The 20,766-nt window shown below is 46.7% G+C and overlaps 3 protein-coding genes across 5 annotated transcripts in view; 1 reads left to right on the top strand and 2 right to left on the bottom strand.

Annotated features, from left to right (window-relative positions):
- The window catches only part of atf6 (activating transcription factor 6), a 40,180-nt gene extending 31,732 nt beyond the window's left edge, over nucleotides 1-8,448 (top strand). Inside the window, exons 15-16 of the mRNA XM_056604341.1 lie at nucleotides 814-898; nucleotides 6,534-8,448. Of these exons, the coding sequence (XP_056460316.1) occupies nucleotides 814-898; nucleotides 6,534-6,739 (291 nt within the window). The 3' untranslated portion in view covers nucleotides 6,740-8,448. The remainder of the gene's footprint in view (nucleotides 1-813; nucleotides 899-6,533) is intronic.
- On the bottom strand, nucleotides 7,654-15,983 carry olfml2ba (olfactomedin-like 2Ba). 2 transcript variants are annotated; one of them, XM_056604340.1, is made up of 9 exons: nucleotides 15,565-15,947; nucleotides 15,196-15,388; nucleotides 14,873-14,980; nucleotides 14,182-14,367; nucleotides 13,210-13,441; nucleotides 11,434-12,329; nucleotides 10,572-10,932; nucleotides 10,131-10,310; nucleotides 7,654-9,698 (listed from the first exon to the last, which is right to left on the bottom strand). In XM_056604340.1, exons 1-9 carry the CDS (start codon nucleotides 15,588-15,590, stop codon nucleotides 9,088-9,090), a joined length of 2,793 nt encoding a protein of 930 aa, XP_056460315.1. In that variant the 5' UTR covers nucleotides 15,591-15,947; the 3' UTR covers nucleotides 7,654-9,087. The 2 variants fall into 2 exon arrangements, with proteins under 2 accessions (XP_056460315.1, XP_056460314.1); XM_056604339.1 differs by having other exon boundaries at nucleotides 7,660-9,698; nucleotides 15,196-15,459; nucleotides 15,565-15,983.
- An 85-nt stretch (nucleotides 15,984-16,068) lies between these two features.
- Nucleotides 16,069-20,545, bottom strand: LOC130393642 (torsin-1A-interacting protein 2-like). 2 transcript variants are annotated; one of them, XM_056604347.1, is made up of 7 exons: nucleotides 20,447-20,545; nucleotides 19,523-19,597; nucleotides 18,976-19,131; nucleotides 18,388-18,507; nucleotides 18,119-18,295; nucleotides 17,885-18,019; nucleotides 16,069-17,259 (listed from the first exon to the last, which is right to left on the bottom strand). In XM_056604347.1, exons 2-7 carry the CDS (start codon nucleotides 19,539-19,541, stop codon nucleotides 16,490-16,492), a joined length of 1,377 nt encoding a protein of 458 aa, XP_056460322.1. In that variant the 5' UTR covers nucleotides 19,542-19,597; nucleotides 20,447-20,545; the 3' UTR covers nucleotides 16,069-16,489. The 2 variants fall into 2 exon arrangements, with proteins under 2 accessions (XP_056460322.1, XP_056460323.1); XM_056604348.1 differs by lacking the exon at nucleotides 20,447-20,545 and adding an exon at nucleotides 20,322-20,439 and having other exon boundaries at nucleotides 16,089-17,259.
- Between the last annotated feature and the right edge of the window lie 221 nt (nucleotides 20,546-20,766).

Here is a 20,766-nt window from a genome sequence, read left to right as displayed (position 1 = left end):
TCTCAGGGCGTACGGTTCAGAGTACGGTATACCGAGACGGTTCTAGGGCCACTTCAGTGCCGAACATCAGTCGCCAGCTCCTTGGATGTACGCTGGGGGAGAATCAAAAGTGTCTCTGTGTAATCGATTGTGTAAAGTTAGCTGGGGCCTTTGGTACGGGGGGAACTTCGGGGGATTTCGGGGGCATCTGTGTTTGTGTAGGGGGGGGGGGGGGGGGGGGGGATTTCTGGAAGAGCCGCGCCCACATTTGTTTGCACGCTGGCATTCGTTCGCCCCGCAAGCTCTCCGAGCGGCTGTCATCATGACACACAGACCGGGCTCCCTGTCATTGACTCTCTCTCTCTCTGATTCACCAAACACAAGGCAGCAGTTCCCTCAGATTCCAGGGGACTTTGATTCACTGCGTTTGTAGTTATAGGCTCAAGGTAAACGACCACAGCTTGTAAATCGAGTTGTTCACCACAGCCCCAAGATGAAGATATCCCAATTATAACGTTTCTCTTTGCAACTTCAAACATTTGAAACCAGGCAAGAGAAAGAAATACTCAGATGGGAGCGTTTGATTTCAAGGAAACATTACAGAAACTGGTTCGATCCTCATGGCTTTCATGAAAAAGATCCCCTTAGGCTGTGACCTTTTTGAATTGACCACGGTATGATATATTATCCTCTAGGTGTCGACCCATCTCCACGTAGCCACTCGTACCTACAAGCCATTCATTAAGTTGTTCCAACGTGCACACACCACAATGAACAACAGCCTGAGATGTATACACAATGCTTCAATGGGCCTCTGTCTCCTTTTGTTTGCAGGACCATCTCCTGCTTCCTGCCACCAGCCACAACAAGGGCAGGCGGCCCAAGATGTCTCTGGTGCTGCCCGCCATGAACATAAATGGTGAGCGTTGTTCTGCAGGACTTGGGAGAAGCAGCCTGCGAGGCACCTAGCACCAGATGAGGGCCGTTCTGGGAGCGCTTTCCACAATACCTCTTGCTGCAAATATGCACTATTAGGTGCCCCGAAAACATTTAGAAGGAAAGGGTTGGTTTGGCCCACCTTGCGTCTCCTGGTCTATCCAGCGTTATTTTTATGCCTGAGTTTATGGGTCCAATCTCTGAGTTTGTTTAAGTTCAGTTTGACCCGTTTTTCTTTTTCTCTACGAGCAGGGTAATTCTCCCCCCCCCCCCCCCCTCCTTGGCATCCCATTTGATGTGCCATCATTATTGAAAAACTAATATAAAGTTTACAACGTTGCACACAATATACAAAGGCGTCCAGTAACACAGAATAACGCGTAACATGGAAACACCAATTTAGTAGCCGGTTGTTTAACTGGGTAGTTCCCAGGTTCGCAGCGCCTCATGGAAATTTGGAGGCAGGATTGAGATACTTCGTCCAGGGATAAAAACAGGGATGTTGTGAAATACAAACAACTAATACCCAGGAAATGTTGCGTCATCGAGTATAGCGTAGGCACTCCCACGAGCCCGTTGCAAAACATGAGCTCGCCTCATGCCCGCTCACCTATTACCCCTCTGTGACAGTGGTTCCTTTGAAAAACGTTATCACGACCATCACAGACGAATGAGACGGGTAGATTCGGCATCGTATCAAAGGTTGATCGCTCACGAGTATGTGGCCCGGGGAGGGTTCAAAACCTACACCTTTGGGCTGCAAATCGAAGTGAACAAGCAAACAGCTTCTCCTGACCATAGACCACGAAGAAGATTGAAGATTTTGGTTGTGCTTGGAGCCCTTTGACCTTCTCGTGAGTGACTCCCTGCAGTGGGGGTCTGTGTTTGCTATGGCAACACATGGAAATGCAATTGGGTCATTATTTCCGTGTCGCAATGAATAATAGACTGAGGAAGCGTTAAGACAAACAATCATTACACTATTACAATTCCCCTTCATTATGTTGAATATATATATGTATCTATGTTTTGTTCAATAAGAAGCGCAATGAACTCATTTAAAAGAGGAGAGAGGAGGAGGACAGGGCTTGAGTGCGGCCCTTGTGCGCTAGCGGCTGTAAAGATACGACTGTTGTTCTTGGCTGCTGAGCCATTACTGTTATCACTGATCGTCTTGTCTTGTCTTGGATTCAATCCTGTTTTTCCTGCAGTCAGCCGGGACGGCCGTTAGTGAGTCAGGGTAATACGAGCTTCATGCTCAGTAGGGAAAACGGGTCCGTTGGGAAATGTTGTTTTTTTGTGTTTGACTTCTTTTTTTTTTTTCTGGGGTTTGAGCGGAGAGTTGCTTTCTCAGATGAAGATTGATGAAGGTAAACATTGTTCTTGGTGGGTCTGGTCAGCACAGAGTCGCCTCGGGCAGTTCCTGTCCCAGATGACCCGATGAGGCGGTGGTTCAGCGCGGAGACTTCCTTCCATCCTTTCTCGCGCCCCAATGCCAAACAGATTATAGAGAAGGCGAACTCTGAACAACATGGTCGAAACCAGGAGAAAGAGAGAAATAAAACATTATCCCTATTATCGTGGATGTGCGCAGAATCAAGAACGTTTCCTTGCTCCGAAGCATATGTTATTAGCTAGTCGCCCGAGATTAGCTGCGTAGACGTTGCGTTGGCTTCCCCTCGTAGTGAGACCCGCGTCTGGCTCTAAGAGCCGTTTAAAAGCCCAGAGCTAACATGAGCCGACAGGACACAAGGTCTTCTCTTTATTAGGTCAGGAGTGATGCCGGCTCTGTAGAGCCACACGACAGACATGGTCTTCGTCAAGGACGTATGGCTCTGTGTGTTCCCCAGATGACACGCAGGCTCCGCAGAAGGCAGCGCTACATTCATGTCCTCTTTTGTTTGAAACTCTAAAGTGATTAAGTGCGACTGTTAACTGTACATCTTTTGCGAGGCAAAGTCCTTGTTTTTTGCCCTCCACCTCGTCTTCCACCACCTCCTCTCCCCTCCCTTTCAACTGCCTGATTGCTGCACAGCAAAAGATAATTCTTTCCAGCTTCCTCCTTCTCTCTAGGAGGAATTACTCCCCCTCCCTCCCTCCCTCCCTCCCTCCCTCCCTCCCTGCCTTCCAGTCACTAAATAGCTTTCATCTGGAGGAGGAGGTGGATATGGGCCTCGCTATGGGAGCAATTGTTTGGCACGTCCCGGTCAATAAGCCAACGAAGGAGATGTGAACTTTGATGTCGGCGGTAGACTGCCTGCACTTCCACACTTCAGAGGTTTTTATTTACAAGTCAGTTGACTCTGACCTGTTAGATTCGCCCTCACATTAATCTCCAGTGAACACGGGCGCCATGACTTTAACGTGTGTTTAAGGCGGTTGTTCGGGGGTTTTTTTACGCGTAGTTTGGCGATCCATTTGGAGATGGAGTTAGAAGTGGTGTAGGGGCTAGGGTGCTTGAGACACTGGGTTACGTCCCCAATGTCCACACACTGACCTGTAGTCACTGGAAGGGTGCTTTCACACTTGAAGTTGGATTGACTTGGTCCAAACCAGTTGGTTACAGTATTGCATTTTCACCCCTGCCTCAGTCTGTGTTCCCACTGCGATATTCAAAAGACGACCAACGTGTGTAAACGCTGTGCATTGGCAAACAGAATCATAATCTGGTGCGAAGGCTCCCCTGCTCTCTTGGGGGTGACATAAATCAAAAGTATACATGTTTAAAACTAAAGTCATCTTGATGAAGTATGTGGGATTGCGGCAGGCCATGCTATGATGAATCCTGTGTTGATACACGTATGCTGTTTTCTGTTTTCTTTAACTGCAATCATGTGCACCGTAGCTCAGCATCCGTAAATAGTTCAAGGTTAAGAAACCCAGTGCTGAAGAACCCGGAGCAGAAGGGCGACAGATTTGCGTGTTCTCTTAACCAGCCAGGGACCCTTCGTTCAAAGGCTGCCTATTTGTTAAGCGCTGCACGTTCGTAAAGTATGTTTGCTGTACTTTCGAATTCCGTGGTCAAGTTTAACTTGAGACAAAGCCATGTCTACAGTGCCACAGTCAAAGATTGTCTCAGCGGATAATTAAAGATGAGGAAGATTATAGTGGTTTGAATCCCCTGAGGGAAATTCCAAGGAGAAACATGATTAATTCGGTCGGTTAAGTGGGGCTAATAGGCACCCAATTAGATCCCAACTTCATTCCATTGACTTGAATGGCCTCTGGGGATCTGGACTCTGTGTGATAATTCATCCTGATCTTGAAGCGCGGCTTCCTTTTCAACACCGTGTCAAAGCGGACCCATCTCCTCTATTGATCAAACCAGAGTGGGCCTATCGCGTGTCCTTCTAAGACGCTCTCCTGTCGGGCATAAGGGGGATTAATCACATCGAGCTCGCCTGCTGTCACAGGGGAAACCAGGGGCAGCGAGCTCTATAGAACCACTCCAGGTGACGCATGTAGACGGGGCCAGGAGAGAGTGCCTGGTATTGGGTCGGAGGAGCCGCTGTGTGCGTGGGTGTGTTGGCTGCGCTGGCATAATGCCCTCTTAAGCTGCCGGTGGGATGGAATTGAAATAATTAGACTCATGTGACCAGTTTGAATAACACCAAGCGAATGCTTTTCCGCCCAGCATTTGCTACCGTCAGTATCGTCAGGAATAATTTGTGTCTTGCATAATCTTCTTGAAATTAGGATATTAAAGCAATCAAACCCTTAGTGTCCCCTTAATTTTTCGACCCACAAAATACCATGATGAATCATGATGCCCAAGCCCTATACCCCTGGTGTTCTCATTACTGCAAGGCACTCTGCTCTAGCAGAGCATCCCCGGCCTGGGACTAGATTGCGTGACTCTCAACCCTCTGTGAGGAATGACAAATGGATCTGCAATGAAACCGCCATCACAAAACGTCCTCACTATCATCCTGCTACACTTGGAGGGAGTCATATCTGGCGGTATGCAGCATTTGCAATATTATCCTGATATTAGACAATGGAAATGTTTTCACCAGAAGAAATCAGCCTTCATTAAGTGACCAGGCTCTGATGCCTGCGTGCACGCACGCACACATGCACATGCACACGCGCACACACACACGCACACACACAAACACACACGCAGGCACATGCACACGCAGGCAGAGGCACACATATACACATGCATGCACACACACACAGACACGCTCATCTCCAAAGTATGGAAAGCAGCTGATGTCCTAGACAGGTGTCTCTGGAACAAATGGAGCCCTGCCGAATTTAAACCGTCTACACGGCTTTTAAAGCCATTTAGCCATCTTTCCAGGTTATATGACACTGTTCCCAACCGAGGGAATGTTATTGTAAAGCTCTTACCAACTGGCCTCTTCTCTCTGCCCTAACTTTTTTCGAGTGGTCGCGTGATGAAGAATGTCAGGGGGAGAGACTGCTAAGTGCAAGTTGAAAGTGAACCTAAGTAAGACAGCCGCACAGATATCCTTGAGTTCGTCGGACAACAGGCTTTTATGATTAGCTGTTGCGTCCATGGACTAAGATGTTGAGCTCCTGCAGGGCAGGGTGAAATCAAAGCAGGCTGTGCTCATGCATCACTGTGTGGACCACACCAAAAGTCTAGAGTTTGCCTTGAGAATACAACACTGTTGCAATGTTGCCGTCCCCTAAGAGCAATGGCTTGTTGCGCAAGACCTTTAGGGATCAAATGTGTTTCTTGTATTTTCTGTTTTTTCTTTCCCCTCATCTGCAGTGGTTGAATCTTTTTATTTATGTTTTGAATAAAAAAGCAAGTATAAATGCAATCGGGGATTTTCGATGCAAGAAAATAGACGTACACTTAAGACGTTTTCCTCTCAACCGTATTCCTTGTGTAGGCAGCTCTTCTCACAATGATGCCCATCGGTGAGGATGCATGGTACAATATGGTATTCTCTGGTTCTCATTCCTTGGGTCTTCTACCCCAGGGCTTAAATTATGCTTTCATAAATGTAGCCACTAATACAAATGTGTTGATGGTTTTCTGCCACACATTTTCTTCAATGTTTGTGAGACTGTGAGCGAGACGGAGAGAGAGAGACAGAGCGAGAGAGAGACAGAGCGAGAGAGAGACAGAGCGAGAGAGAGACAGAGCGAGAGAGAGACAGAGGGAGAGAGAGACAGAGGGAGAGAGAGACAGAGGGAGAGAGAGACAGAGGGAGAGAGAGACAGAGGGAGAGAGAGACAGAGGGAGAGAGAGAGAGACAGAGCGAGAGAGAGAGAGACAGAGAGACAGAGCGAGAGAGAGAGAGACAGAGAGAGCGAGAGAGAGACAGAGCGAGAGAGAGACAGAGGGAGAGAGAGACAGAGGGAGAGAGAGAGAGAGACAGAGCGAGAGAGAGAGAGACAGAGAGACAGAGCGAGAGAGAGAGAGACAGAGAGAGCGAGAGAGAGAGCGAGAGAGAGACAGAGAGCGAGAGGGGGACGGAGAGTGAGAGAGAGAGCGAGAGGGGGACTGAGAGTGAGAGAGAGAGCGAGAGGGGGACTGAGAGTGAGAGAGAGACTTTGAGACTACAAGACTTATTCCCCCCCTCGTGTTGGAAACTGAGCTCTAACGGCGCGACTCCTCTGCCGTCTCCCCCCTCCAGAGAGCGTCATCAAGGACCAGGACGCGTTCGAGGTGATGATGCAGATTGACTGTGAGGTCACCGACACGCGCATCCTCCACGTGCGTTCCTCCACCATCCCGCCGCTGCTGCGGGTCAACAATACCGACACGCTGTACCAGACCCCACCCTCGGACCGCCCCGGGGAGGCCCCGCCCCCCGTCGGAGTGCTGATGGGCTCGGCCTGAGCGTCACCACGGTCCCCTCTCCCCCCACGCCCCCCGCCCCCTGACACCACTCGCACCCGGACCACCCTGACCTCCGCCACAAATGTTTGAAGCGTTTCTTATTTAGATTGAAATTGTTTTGTTTTGTTTTTTTGGGGGGGGGAGATGTTTTAAACCTCATGGACACGATTGGGCTGGATTGCAATTTCTCTACTGTGAATTTTGACATTGGAAGGAAATGTAGGCCTCTCGTATATATAAAATATAGAAGTGTAGTTGTGGTCATTGGAAGCTGGTCCAAAGGGTTGGAGGTGAGGGTGCCAGATGCTCAGCCCTGCCCCAGAGTGAATACTTCCTGTGCGGCAACAAAAGACTTCCCCCGGCGGCCCTAGACGCTCTGCGCTAAGGGTAATTGCTCAACGGCAGGGGGCAGAGTATTGAACCCTGCGTCACCCCGCCACTGAAAGGCTGCTGTAACAGCAGTGGTGCATTTGAAATGTATCCCTTTGTTATGGCTGTACATTTCTGGCAGCAAAGGTTTTTATAAGTTGTTGTTTTTAAGAGATCCAATCTCACCAGGTTGATTAGAAACCAATCTGCAATAAGACATGTCTATTCATGACCATTTTTAGATAATCAGGACCTGCGTTTCTGTCGCCATGGATTAAATCAAACCTGTTTAAACTTCTGAGTTTCTAGCAAATGCACGTCATTTCTCGTGCACCCATTCATTCGCCTATTGCGCTGTCTTTGCCCTGCTTTTAATTTTTTTTGTCTTTCTTGGTTTCTAAATGCTAAAGCGAAGAACTATACTGTATCTGCTCACATCGACAAATACCTTCGACTATAAGGCCATGCCCTCAGGAAGCTGAATATTCATAAAAGCTGTGGCCATTATATAGTTGTTTTGTAACTTTTGTTATATGTTTAATATGCTTTGGATTGTGTTTTATGAATAGTTTCTGTTTTATGTTTTGCACCGTGCTGCACGCAGACTTCTATATATATATAAAAATATATATGTATTTATTTTCCACTGATTGTCGATAAATATGATTGTGTGCAAATTCCGTAAGTAGGACAGAGAATAGTCTTTGCAATACCTATTGAATTTTGGATTCAAACCATATTTGAATGACAGTTGGGACGTCTCTTTCGAGGGATAAGCTTTGTGTTTTTCATTTGATTGCATCGTATATCGTCCCATTTTTTTCCTATTGATCTATCTTGTTATTTTGCTCATAATTCTGGACCTTTATGGATAAGGAGGTAGTGTTAAATGCTCTAACTATCCAATTGTCAATTTTGAATCTATTCATTTAAATTAGGAAAATGTCAAAAACAAATGAACATAGCATTCACATTTATGTGCCACGTTATGCTATCATCTTGAACCTTGAACCTCCTTCCATTGTCCTAATTGCACTCTGTGCACTTAAGGCACTTAAGTGCACTTAATTTGAAAATTCAAGAGATTTTTGAATTTAGATTAGATTTCAGACCAGTTTTTATCCAATTGGCCATATTATATCAGAAAATATCTTAGTAATAGTAAAAACATGCCCTGTATGAGTTATTTTCAATTGTGGAGTAAATTTGTGTTTTGAGTCGAACTTTTAACTTTATCTCCCATTGTAATCAGTTTAAAGAAAACAAACAATTTCTGAATTGTGGAATCGTTTCAATAAAACACTGGAATTTCTTACCCTTTTACATTGTTTTAATACATTCTTTTCACATAGGTATATATTTGTTATTTGTATGAAAGTATATATTCAATATTTTTTTTACTTTGTGAAATGCATTTTGTAAATGGTGAAACGGAAAAGGCACAGAAACCCTGAGCTGTCTTGAGCACTGAACACTAGGGAAGTGGCAGCTTACTGCCATGTGTGAACACAAACATTGGGAGCTTTTTATTACTTCAGATGTTTATTGTAGTCTTCTCAACGCCTTCAATCTGATCTGGAGGGAGTAAGTGCTTTCTGTGATCTTACCACACAGACGGCCGTACATCTTGTGTGTGCAAACACACCTTACAAAATGGTATATAAAAAAATTACAAAAAGGAAGTGAATAAAAAAGAAAATGGGCTTTGAATGGGGTAGCTATTTTTTGGAGGGGGGGGATCCAAGCCTTGATTTTGGGGGACTGGCTCTGCCACATCTTCTACATTCATGTACATCACAGTGGTTCATTACACAGTATATACAATTCAACCTGTTGACTGTAGTACAAAACATTTTGTTTTTTGGATTTTTAACAATATAACATTCCCGTGAACTGGTCTACAATCCACCCCTTAAAATCTTTTCTATATTTTTGAATACAAAAATACTCAAAGTACTTGGTGCGCCGCCCCTCCCCCGTCAAGGGTCTCCGTAGGCCAACTTGACGTCGTATGTGACCTGGCGTCCGTTGTCCCACGCGTACAGCACGCCCTCCCGGGGGTTGTAGTCGACCTGCGCCGTGTAGTTGTAGCGGTTCACGAAGGGCATCCCGGGCACCATCTGCGTGTGGGTGTGCGTGTCCAACGCGTACGCCAGCTTGGCGTCGCTCTTCTTGTGACTGTCCACGGCGTAGAGGACGCCGCACACCACGAAGCAGTTCCCGTAGTGGTTCCTGCGCAGCGCCGTCCTCCAAGTGGTCCCGGGGTCCTGGCTGAGGTCCGAGGGGTCCAGCCGGGACAGGACGATCACCTCGTCCAGGAAGCCCTCCTCGTCCAGCGCCGGGTACAGGATCCACAGGCCGCTCTCGTCCACCGAGAAGTCGATGTTGGAGTGTTCGCGCCACTCCCACGGCGACGAGTCCTCGAACACGGCGTTGTCCAGCAGGGTCCAGGCCGCCACGGCGCGGCGCCGCAGGTCGTACTTGATGATGTCCCGGGAGAACGCCCGGTTGTAGTAGAAGGCGCCGTTGTAGACCACGTGACCCGTGCCGATCCAGTTGTACGGCAGCTTGTAGGAGGTGGTGAAGCGACCTGGACCAGGAGAGAGGGCGGGGTGATTGATGGAAGGGAAGGAGGAACAGAGATGACCTCTGAGGTAGGGCTTCTCGATTATGGAAAAATCATAATCACGAGTTTGAAAACATGATGCATTTATACAGCATTTATCTCCAAAAAAGCACTAGAAATTTCACCTTAAAAAAACCCACAAAAACTGTTATGCAATTTCTAAAAAACTTTTAATGAATAAAATAAATATCTATATATATATATATATCAGGGGTGTAATGATTCACCAATACGAATCGGTATCCGGTTGGATTAACAGATGCGACTACATCGACACCTGAGCCCCTGAATTGATTTAAAATGAAAAATAATCGGTAGAGGTAGAAAATCGAAATCACGATTAAAATTAGATTATTTGCACAGCCCCACTCTGAGGACATTCATCATGTCATCTACCTGTCTTGAAGACCTCCATGTTCTGGAACTCCAGCAGGGTGTTTCCGTAATAGTAGTCTGCCACGTAGATTTTGTCGCCGGTCGACTTGGGGTCTTTCATCCAGGCTCCCTGGTTCCTCCCATAGGTGTTATGGGTAACTGGTTCGGAGATGGTGGCCAACGTGTCCTGGCACTGTCCCGCTGACAGAACATTTACCGGGGGGGGTTCACTAGTTTTCGACTAAACAACTTGACAACTTGAAATAACACAAACAAATGCGTAAAATGCGAAACAATCGCAGAAATGAGTTTCCTCAAATCAATCCTCAAATCAATCTCTGCTTTAAATAGGTAATAGCAAGTCCTGCGGAAGGTTCCAGATATCAGAGTGGTGAATGTGTGGACTTCCCTTACAACATTCTTCCCGGCATTAATCTCATCATCCCTAACAAATGAGCTTACCAGTTTTCCTTGGCGTAGGTTCCGCCGGTCTTGGCACGGGCTCAGCTTCTGTCGGTGGGCCATGCTGCCCTGTCTCCACCTCGTCCCAGCTGATCTTGTATGTTGCTTTGTATCTCACTGGAGCAGTCGCTCTGGCAGTGGAGGTGGTGGTGGTAGCAGGGGTTGTAGCAGGGGTGGTAGTGGAAGTCGTAGTAGGGGTTGGGGTACTAATTGGGGGGGTGGTGAAAGCCTTCTGTTCCGGACCCAGGTGCTGGGGCGGGCTGGTTGCAGCGGGGCGTTCCGTGACCAGACCGCCCTGGGAGAGAGGACTGGCCAGGGGCTGGGCCGCAGCTGCAGTGTGGTTCAGAGACACCGCCTGTGCCTGGTGAGACGACGGACAAACAACTAGGACCAGTGCTGTGTGGATCACAAAGCTGTGATACTAATTAATTGAGTCTATTGGAAGCGTCTAACATAAAAAAAAAGAAATAGAGAAATTTGTGATACTGTAGCCTATATGAAAATTCTGACATTGGACTACAATATAAATAATAAAAACAGGGTTCTTTCTGATTCCAATGTCAATATGTGATGCTAATCAAATGATACCCCTGCCACATCGGATGAGTAGCATGTTGCTCACAGGGTAGGCTTACGTGTTAGGTATACCAGTGTCTCCACCATGCGATTCTAACTTCCTCAATAAGATCTGCAACATAAACATTCTAGGTGGCTTGAGATTTTATCCGGTGAAAATTTTCTGTTTTTTAAAGATGTAGTAGACTGTTCTGGTTAGGCTATGAGGCTACACACCCTACATTGATCACATCCACAATGAGCACATTTGCCATTCATTTGTTTGGTGCTTCGTGCGTCAACCTACCTTTTCGATATGCTCCACCCGTCCCACCAGTTTTGTTGGGGTAGTTATTGGGGGGGTGGTGAAAGTGAGGGTGGTGGTGGTGGTGGGAGAGGTGGTGGTGGTGGTGGTGGTGGTGGTAGAAGTGGCCGTGGTAGAGACGGTACCAGAAATAATGGGCTGAGTCGAAGCAGCAGCGGTCCAGGCTGTGTGGATGGGTTGAGCCGATGGAGGAGACAAAATGGGGGGTGTTTGCGCCACAGGTGCCCCCCTAACCCTGGAGATGGATGATTCCGTTGCTCGCTCTTCGGTGACGGTCGATCCTTGAGTGCTACGCCCAACTTTTGAACCCCCAACCGTACTTTGCCTTGTGTCGTTGGTTACCATGGTTTCAGGGGCTTCCGTAGCAGAAGTCCCCCCTTTGGCTGCTGATTTTCTCGGGGTTTCCTTGGTGGTCGGCGGGGGAGCGGTGGCGGCGGTTCTGGTGGAGCCAACGACGGTCTTCGTCGGCTCCTTTGCGGCAAAGCTTGTTTCCGAGGTTCTAATTAGTTTGGCGGTCAGGGGGATCGGCCGTCGAGTTGTTCTGCTGGAGCCTCGCCCTGTGGCGGGGGTTTCAGAGGACCTCACGGCGATGCCTCCAACAGTCGATCTCGTGCTCTGTTCCTTCTCCGGCGCCGTCGACGCGCCACCTCTGGAGACATTGTGAACTCCCGGCTCGGGGGCTGTTGGTTCCGCCTCGGCCGGGTTGCGGCCGGTCTTGCGGTCATCCCCGACCGCAGTGTCTGTCATCCTGGGGTGGGGTTCTCCCAGTACTGGCTTCACGCGCACCCTGGTCGGGTGAGGAGCTCGAGGCTGCAGGAGCTGCTCCTCGATGAACAGATCGGCCGGCCCATCGCCGCTGAAGCCGTGGTACTCGAAAACTGGAAAAGGGGTGAAAGGAAGATGGATGGTTACACAGTTTTAACACCCGGGCGCCGCTGCAAATGCCGCGCTGCCTCGGCATCAGCGTCACGCCATCTTGTCATTATATGTGCCTCCACAGCCAGGAAGAGTCACAAAACTATTCTTTGTAAATTGAAAACAGTCAAAGAATTGAAGGAAGCACTGCGAAATTAGTTTGTTTGCACACACCGTGATCTGTGGCTGCGGGTTTCTATAATAATCATAATCAAAATGTCAACACCTCCGTTTAAGTATCACTGCAGCGTTTCCCAGCCGTAGGAAAAAATTTACAGGAACACTCATAAGACACAAAGCAGGGATCTCACAAAGTGGGATTAGAGCCAGTGTGTTTGTACAATTTAAGCGGATTGAACAGCTTTAAAGTGAAAGGGAGTTTATGAGTGGTAGTAGTGGTAGTGGTAGCAGCAGTTAGAGAGAAGAGCCTGTTTGTGACTGGGTGCCTTTGATGAGACTGTAGGCCCAACAGGGGACAAAGAAGGTTCTTCTTTTCCATTCCACAATTGATGAGAATACCGGCCGTCTGGCCTGTAACTGCCTTGCCGAGTGGCTGGCGGTCATTATGGCACTCCAAATGTAAATATCTATTTCATTGTTATGGCATCTCAAAATACATTGGAATACAGAATTGGATCTTGCAACATAGACAGACGGCCGTTTGTACATAGATCACTGGCAGTGCTTGGTCTTTAAATGTTATACTTATTAATTGCCTTATTTTTCGTTGTCCGTCTCGACCAGGTCTCCCTTGAAAGATGGATTTTTAACTCAATGGGACTTTCCTGGTTAAAATAAAGGTTCAATCAAATTATTTGCTGAGGATTCAGTGGGCGGACTCACAGTTCTCCCCGGGCTCCCCGTCGTCAGCCACCATTGGATCCGGCTCAGATTTATAAAACGTCATGCCTCTGATGATCATGCCGTTGGCAGCGGTCTTTGGACCCTTAGAACCCCCCTGGAAAGAGGTCTCCACTCTGGGGGTCGGCTCGCGTTTCTGTTGCATCGCGCCATCAGAGCGCTCCTCTGTCGGCCCGGATCCTCGTCCGCCATGAAACTTTTCCTCATACTTTGCCTGCAAGAGAACAAACAAGAAAAAGATAAGCCGTACAACTCTGATTGTGATTAATAATAATGTGTGAAGAAACAACTTTTGATTTCTTCCCTCCATGATTTGGATTGACTTTGCTTAAAAAAACGATGGGGGCCAGCCAAATGCTGAATACATTAAATCATCTGCACTGCAGTCTCCAAGTGTCTGCTTGGTTAGGTCTCTGGTCCAGATAATGACTGGGATGGCAGCGGGCTGCAGCAGCAAGGTGCTTTTGACCTGACGGAGGTAGACACATGATGCCCATATCCACTGTCACGTTAAAAAAATCATGAGCCCCCACAACCAAATGTTTAAATAGGGATATGCCTGGACAGGAGGGAGGTGTGGAAAGAAATTATCAGAGTTTGTAGAAAACCTATTCAATATCCATTTCTGGAGCAGCCTTGTAGAATATGTGTTTATTATTATCATCAGGAAAGTGTGTGTGTTCATGTTTCAGTGAGACAGAACAGCCAATATTCCTGCCATATTGAGCAATTAAGTAAGGGGTTATCCTATTCTGTTGGAATTCTAACCCATTTAAAATGATTTTTATTAAAATCATGACCCTAATATGTATGAAGCTGATTATGTCGGTATGTTATCTGGATAATTGTCGTGATCACTGAGTAGAAATCCTCAATTCAGAATAACATCACTGATCGGGACATTCCCTATGAGCGGGTGTTGACCTTCCATCATGATGAAACGCAGACCCTTACGTCTGGAACGTGGTATGCAGCTGCTCTGTCACTTTTCTGGCCAAGACTCTTGGCCTTCTGTTCAGGACCCAGGTGCTGGGGCGGGCTGGTTGCAGCGGGACGTTCCGTGACCAGACCGCCCTGGGAGAGAGGACTGGTCAAGGGCTGGGCCGCAGCTGCAGTGTGGTTCAGAGACACCGCCTGTGCCTGGTGAGACGACGGACAAACAACTAGGACCAGTGCTGTGTGGATCACAAAGCTTTGATACAAATTAATTGAGTATCTATTGGAAGCGTCTAACCTACATTTTTTTTATCAGAATTTTGTGATACTGTATATGAAAATTCTGACATTGGACTACAATATAAATAATAAAAACAGGATTCTTTCTGATTCCAAAGTCAATATGTGATGCTAAGCAAATGATAACCCTGCCACATCGGATGAGTAGCATGTTGCTCACAGGGTAGGCTTACGTGTTAGGTTTACCAGTGTCTCCACCAGCGGTGGATGCCCGTGGGGCGATTCTAACTTCCTCAATAAGATCTGCAACATAAACATTCTAGGTGGCTTGAGATTTTACCCAGTCAAAATTATCTGTTTTTTAAGGATGTAGTAGACTTTTCTGGTTCTGCTACATACCCTACATTGATCACATCTACATTGAGCACATTTGCCATTCATTTGTTTGGTGCTTCGCGCGTCGACCTACCTTTTCGATATGCTCCACCCGTCCCACGAGTTTTGTGGTAACAGAGTGCAACTTTAGAAGATCCAGGCCATAAAAGGATCCCTCCAGTAGGTCAATGATGGCAGAGAGCTGGAATGATTGAAATAGACTCTCAAAATACTTTCCTTCATCGTAAAAAAAAAAAGTATTCATCGAGGCCATTGTAGATAAAGCGTGGTCCAGACGGGTCCAAAAGCCTTTGCTATGGACATGTTATAAATGGCATTGTTTGGGACAATGACCACAAAAGGTAATAAAAAGAAAAGCAGGAGGTGGTGAAGAACGACGAAGAAAGGTTGTTTCACCTTGACATTTTCTTTTTCTGCTTCCCTAAGCTTTTTCAACCTGAATTCCCCCTCGCATGGATTAACCGCAGACGGAGGAGCGATGCAGGAGCACTTGCAAGGCGGACCTGAAGTTATAGTTTCCACGGTGTAGAAGTCCTGCGCCGTGGCGCTGCCCTCTTCTATCCGCCGGCAGGCGCTCCTGCTCAGGGGTCTGACAACACATTTACACCGACAGTCAGAGCCTTCCGAGATGGCTTTCACTTTGTCATAATCACCCAGCAGCTACAAGAAAAGAGGACGGATGTATTTTGGACCACAAACAATCAAGCGTTTGATGATTAGGCTATATTTCAATAATTTAAGTTTAAACAACTAAGAGAAGCTTACCTGAGATAGAATATGTTCTTGGTCATCTATTGCCTGCTGGTGACCGTTATTCTTATCACTGGGAATATCAGCCTGTATCCCAGTTCCAGACCAGTTCCTCGGCGCAGCCGAGCAACAAGATAAAAACGCTAAGTATACTGCGCATAAAACCCATATTCTGTCCATATTATAAGGCTTGCAAAGCGACATACTTGGTATAGTTCAAATGACAGGCACAGCCTGTTACTTATTATTACATCTACCTTAATAATTGCATACTACAAAACCAGAACAGCAATTAAAATTGCATCTTTGACAAATTAAGATGAACAGCAGATGTTCATTCTCTTTTAAAGATTAATCCGCAAATAATTAATTTCACAACCATTCATGCAAGCAGGACAATAAGATGAGTTTAGCGCATAGATGCTGCATGTGCAGAAGGCAAGGAGCCTTTGAGCTCAGAGCGCCGGGATCCATGACGTCGGCCGGGGCGGGGTCATGACAAACTGCGAGGAGTGCAACTTCACAAACGCCTTCGTTTTATTTATTTACAGAACAGCGTAGGTGACTCAGAGGAGGTCGTCAAAATGAATAAAATCACAAATGTAACACCTGATTAAAAGTGACTTTACCAAAAGTCATAAAATACGATGAGGAAAAGACATCATTTGAGCATTGGTAAGATTATAGCAGCTTATATCTTGGCTGCCCTGGGTCGCCAACACACAGAAAAAAAAAATCTGTAAAAGGTGGCTAAGGCACAAATTTGACTGTAGTGTTCCTTCAATAAACGTTTTCTGGCATTAATTGAAATATATAAAATATGACATTAAAATGAACACCTGAACGTCCTTAAAAAAACAGAGATGTCCCTAGGTGATCTCTACGTTTGCTGTGATCTTTATGTTTGCAGTTTTAAAAGTACGTGTTGGTGCCCCTTCCTTCAACAACCGTCCCGCTCCACCCCTGGATTCGCGGCCACAGGCAGTATGAGGTGCGAGATGCGGCTCCACAGCCCGCTGTACTTGTCCCGGTCCATGCTGTCGAAGGCCACCGACAGCCCCGGCGAGATGAACTTCCTTTGGAGCTGCTCGTCCACCAGCTCTTCCACGTCGTTCAGCCGCAGCTCCGCCTCCAGCTCCGGCTCGTCCAGCAGAACGGTGAACAGCAGGAAGGTCTTCTTGAAGGCCGCGTTCTCGTGGTCGCAGTAGCGGTAGAAGATGAGCGTGGAGCCCGGCGGCAGCTCCTCCAAGCGATGGATGACGGCGGCGGGCCGGTTGCCCCCTCCCCCGAACGCCCCCTGCAGCGCGCCGTCGATGTCCATCTTGACCCGGTCGCTGTCCCGTCCGGCCTCGGCGGCTCCGTCGAAGTGGAGCACCGAGGCGTCGTGGGCGGCGGAGAAGGCGGCCGCCAGCCCTCGGGCCAGGCAGCCCAGAGTCTGCTCGGCCCTGCGGCCCGCCACCAGGATCAGGCTGACGGGTTCTGTGGGCCGGGCGTTCCGGAGGTGCCGTTCCAGGTGGATCCTGCTCCTCTTCCACAGCTCAAGGCGCTGGCCGGGGAAGCGGGTCTCCAGTGCGTTCATCTCTCTGATGAAGAGGTCCACCTGGGGGAAAGGCTTCTGCTCCGTTTGGGCTTCGTGAGTTTCATCGACCAACCAAATTGCAAAAAGTCCAACCAATACCGCCGCCAACAGCAGCAAATACATTGTATTTCCTGGGAAGGAAGGGGAAATACGTGGGGGTGAAAATAACGCTGGTTTCAAGGACCTTCCCAAGACCATTTGGACGAAGTGCGATGTTTCTTCTCAACATTGGAAGGGAACTAGGCCTGCACGATTCGGGGGAAAATATGAGACACGATTTTTTTAGCTTAGAATTGATATCGCGATTCTCTGCCACGATTTTTTTTCTCACAAAATGTACTTTTTATTGCACACATGAACCATGACAAAAAAAATAAATGGCAGTACCAAACATCGTTTTTTGGCACCCCTATCACGTTGCGTTTAATATGGCCCTTTATAACTGATTAAAGTGCAGTATCAAGAACGGATTGATTTATTTTGTACATATAGCCGCACATTGTCTTTAATTGCTTGCCTTTTATAACTACTGAACCCCCCCCCCCCACACACACACACACACACACACACACACACACACACACACACACACACACACACACACACACACACACACTTAAAGTGGCGAATCGAGAGCGCGATTTAATAACGATTTATCGTGCAGGCCTAAAGGGAACCATGGGAAAATGCACACCACTGTTAATTATCCCACAATACATAAAAATATTAAATATCACCCAATGAGAAGCAGACTACCTGAACGGTCTCCAGCCACATCCACAACTATAGGTTCAGAATCCGTCTCGTCAGCCGCAGGCCCAAGAGGACGCTGGCGGGGTCTGGGCTCATCGCTGTCGGCCCCTTCAGGATCGGAAGCGTCGGTCGTTGATTCTGTAGTTCGCCAGAGAAAGATGTAAATGTAAGAGTCAAATACAGTATGACACTCAGAGAAATGTATCAGTGTCATGTCAATATCAAACCAGTCTGTACCCTTTTCATCAGTGGCGTTTGTTGTCCTTTCTGTCACCGGCTCTCCGTTCTGCTGTACTCCATCTTCCTGCTCTTCAGCCTGTGCACCTCCAGTCCCTTCTTCATGGCCAACGTTTGGGTCCGCCAGGCTGGGTGAATGGTCCCCCTCTGGTGGTGCCACACCATTGGTTCCACCTTCTATAAAACAAGTGGAATAATGCATATCATAAAAACAATACCAACGATAGATATTGTACCAACGACTGAGAAGTAAGGTCAAACTGGATCACCGGAACATTCCCCGTTGTCCCCTTGGCCCTGCTCAGGGTTCGAGTTCTCCGGCAGGACTGTTTCACCAGCAAGACCTGCATTATTGGACACTTCTGTGGAATCTGGATGTCCAACAGTGACTGAGGAAGTCAGACAACAAGGGATCAAACGCATTAAATTTCTGTCAAACTCCACACTGCAATGTTTCTGGCCCAACGGCATTCCAAAAGTGGGTGGCACAATACAAACAATGTCCACTACATTTATGCATGCAAAATAAATCATGAACAAACCCCGCTTGATGTGTCAAGTGGTGTTTCAGCTCGAATTCAATACACTATGGAGATAGAAAAAATAAAAATGATATAATTTTGGCTGAGAGTTCTATGAAGGAGGTGTTATCCCCATGGTGACGACCGGCGGCAACTCTGTTCGTTTTTTAGTACCGTCGTCGCGTATGAGTGAGGTATAATGAGTGATGTTGTATATGAAATGCACCACACACACACCAAAGCTGAGAAAACATTGCAAATGTAAGAGTCAAATAAAGCAGTACATTTTAGAAAGGTAGATCAGTGTCATCGTGTCAATATCAAACCGGTCCGTACCCTTTTCGGCAGTGGTGTGTGTATCCTTTTTTGCCACTGGTTCTTTGTTCTGCTGTCCTCCACCTTCCTGCTCTGTAGCCATGGCAGCTCCTGTCCTGCCTACCGGGGCATCGTTTGGGTGAGCTGGGCAATGTTGCACCTCACCATTGGCTCCAGCTACACAAAAATTAAACATGTAATACACAGCCTTCATGCATGATACATACATTCATAGACAACTCTACCAACAACGCAAGTTAGGGATGCAACAAGGCTATGATATTTATTGCTGAGCCTGAATATTCATTCGGGTAGAAGTCTGAGAATGTCCGAAGCTTGAAATGATGTATTAAGTCCAACCCGAGGGATAATACAATAAAGAAATTTGGAGCATTGTTTTCTTCTTCCTTGTTTTCATCTGATTCTAGAACTTTTGAGTGGGGTTCTGCTTCTTTGGCATTTTATACAGTAAAGCGTTTAATAAGTTACAGTTGTCATTCAACAATCGACACATAATGGACTATCTTGAACGACTGATATTCAGTACCGGCCAGTCATAGACTGATACCTTCATTGTTTCCATCCATTTCTGTAGACTGGGAACTGCGACACCCTCAAGCAATCAATTTGGTATCATTGAATCCTGTGTAGAGACAAGGAGACAATTCCAGGGTTTAAAATTCAGTATTAAAAAAGGTTTATTTCCCCTCTCCACATAATATAGCAATTTAAGATATACTCAACCCTAACCCTATACCTCATGATCCCTTGATAACTGAGGGAGTATGACACATAATGAACATAAATAGAGCAACACAATGCAGTTACAGACGATTATTTGACTGCTTGTGTAATCTTCAAGCATCACATCTTAAATTGAATCCCACATGGAGGTCGGCTCCGTATGGAAGGCTGACCTTCGACTTTTCTTGATAATAGTTCATCACCTTCACACTCGAAGACCAGAACCAAAGGAAGGGCAGGTTCAAGTGTGATGTCGTTTGATTGAGTGGTAACAGAGAACGCGGCAAGCCGCAATGCAGGAGGCCGAGCGCTCGGCCCGGACGGGCTACACCTACACTGACTAACATAATAACTATAGTACTATAACTAAAGTTCCTTCTCATACACTATAACGTTAAAAGAGAAATATTCGACATGAAATGGTTTACAATTCCAGAAACATGTCAGCTACAATCACTCCGTAAATCGTACCTCGTTCCTTGTCAAAAGACAAACAACAGATCAATAATATCACATTTCAAATGAGAAAGTGAACATATTACAAAAGAGTTGATTCTTATGAAAACGAAACCTAAAACACAACTGACGCTAGCTTAAGTAACATTAAAGCTAATATTATTTACCAAATGTCGCGGCAAATTGGAACCATAGCAAGCAGCTAATCAGTCACTTTTACAAATAGTTAATTATTAAATCACTTGAGGAATAAATTGAACCTGTTTGCATATAGTGTGTGTATGTCCCTTACCAAAGGCGAGATCATAACAATTGGAGTTTGGACCCAGGTAGTTGTGCACGCAGGCAACCGACGTCTCCTCCAGACCGGACATGTTCTGCTTTTAAAGCAACAGTCCTGAAAGCGATCCTATGAAATACTACCTAATTCACCAATGCAAAAATCATAACAATAGGAATTTGGAATAACAACGTTGCATACATTAAGAGTCTTAAGATTTATTTGAAACACATAATGTATTCCTATTTGCTGTATAATGAAATCTGGATGAATACATTCATTGTGATGTTTCTCTATGACTACTGGGGCTGTTTACTTTGAAAGCTGTTGAC

Source organism: Gadus chalcogrammus, chromosome 12, assembly GCF_026213295.1.
Source record: "Gadus chalcogrammus isolate NIFS_2021 chromosome 12, NIFS_Gcha_1.0, whole genome shotgun sequence".
Lineage (NCBI taxonomy): Eukaryota > Metazoa > Chordata > Actinopteri > Gadiformes > Gadidae > Gadus > Gadus chalcogrammus.
This window is presented reverse-complemented; position numbering and strand designations above follow the sequence as displayed.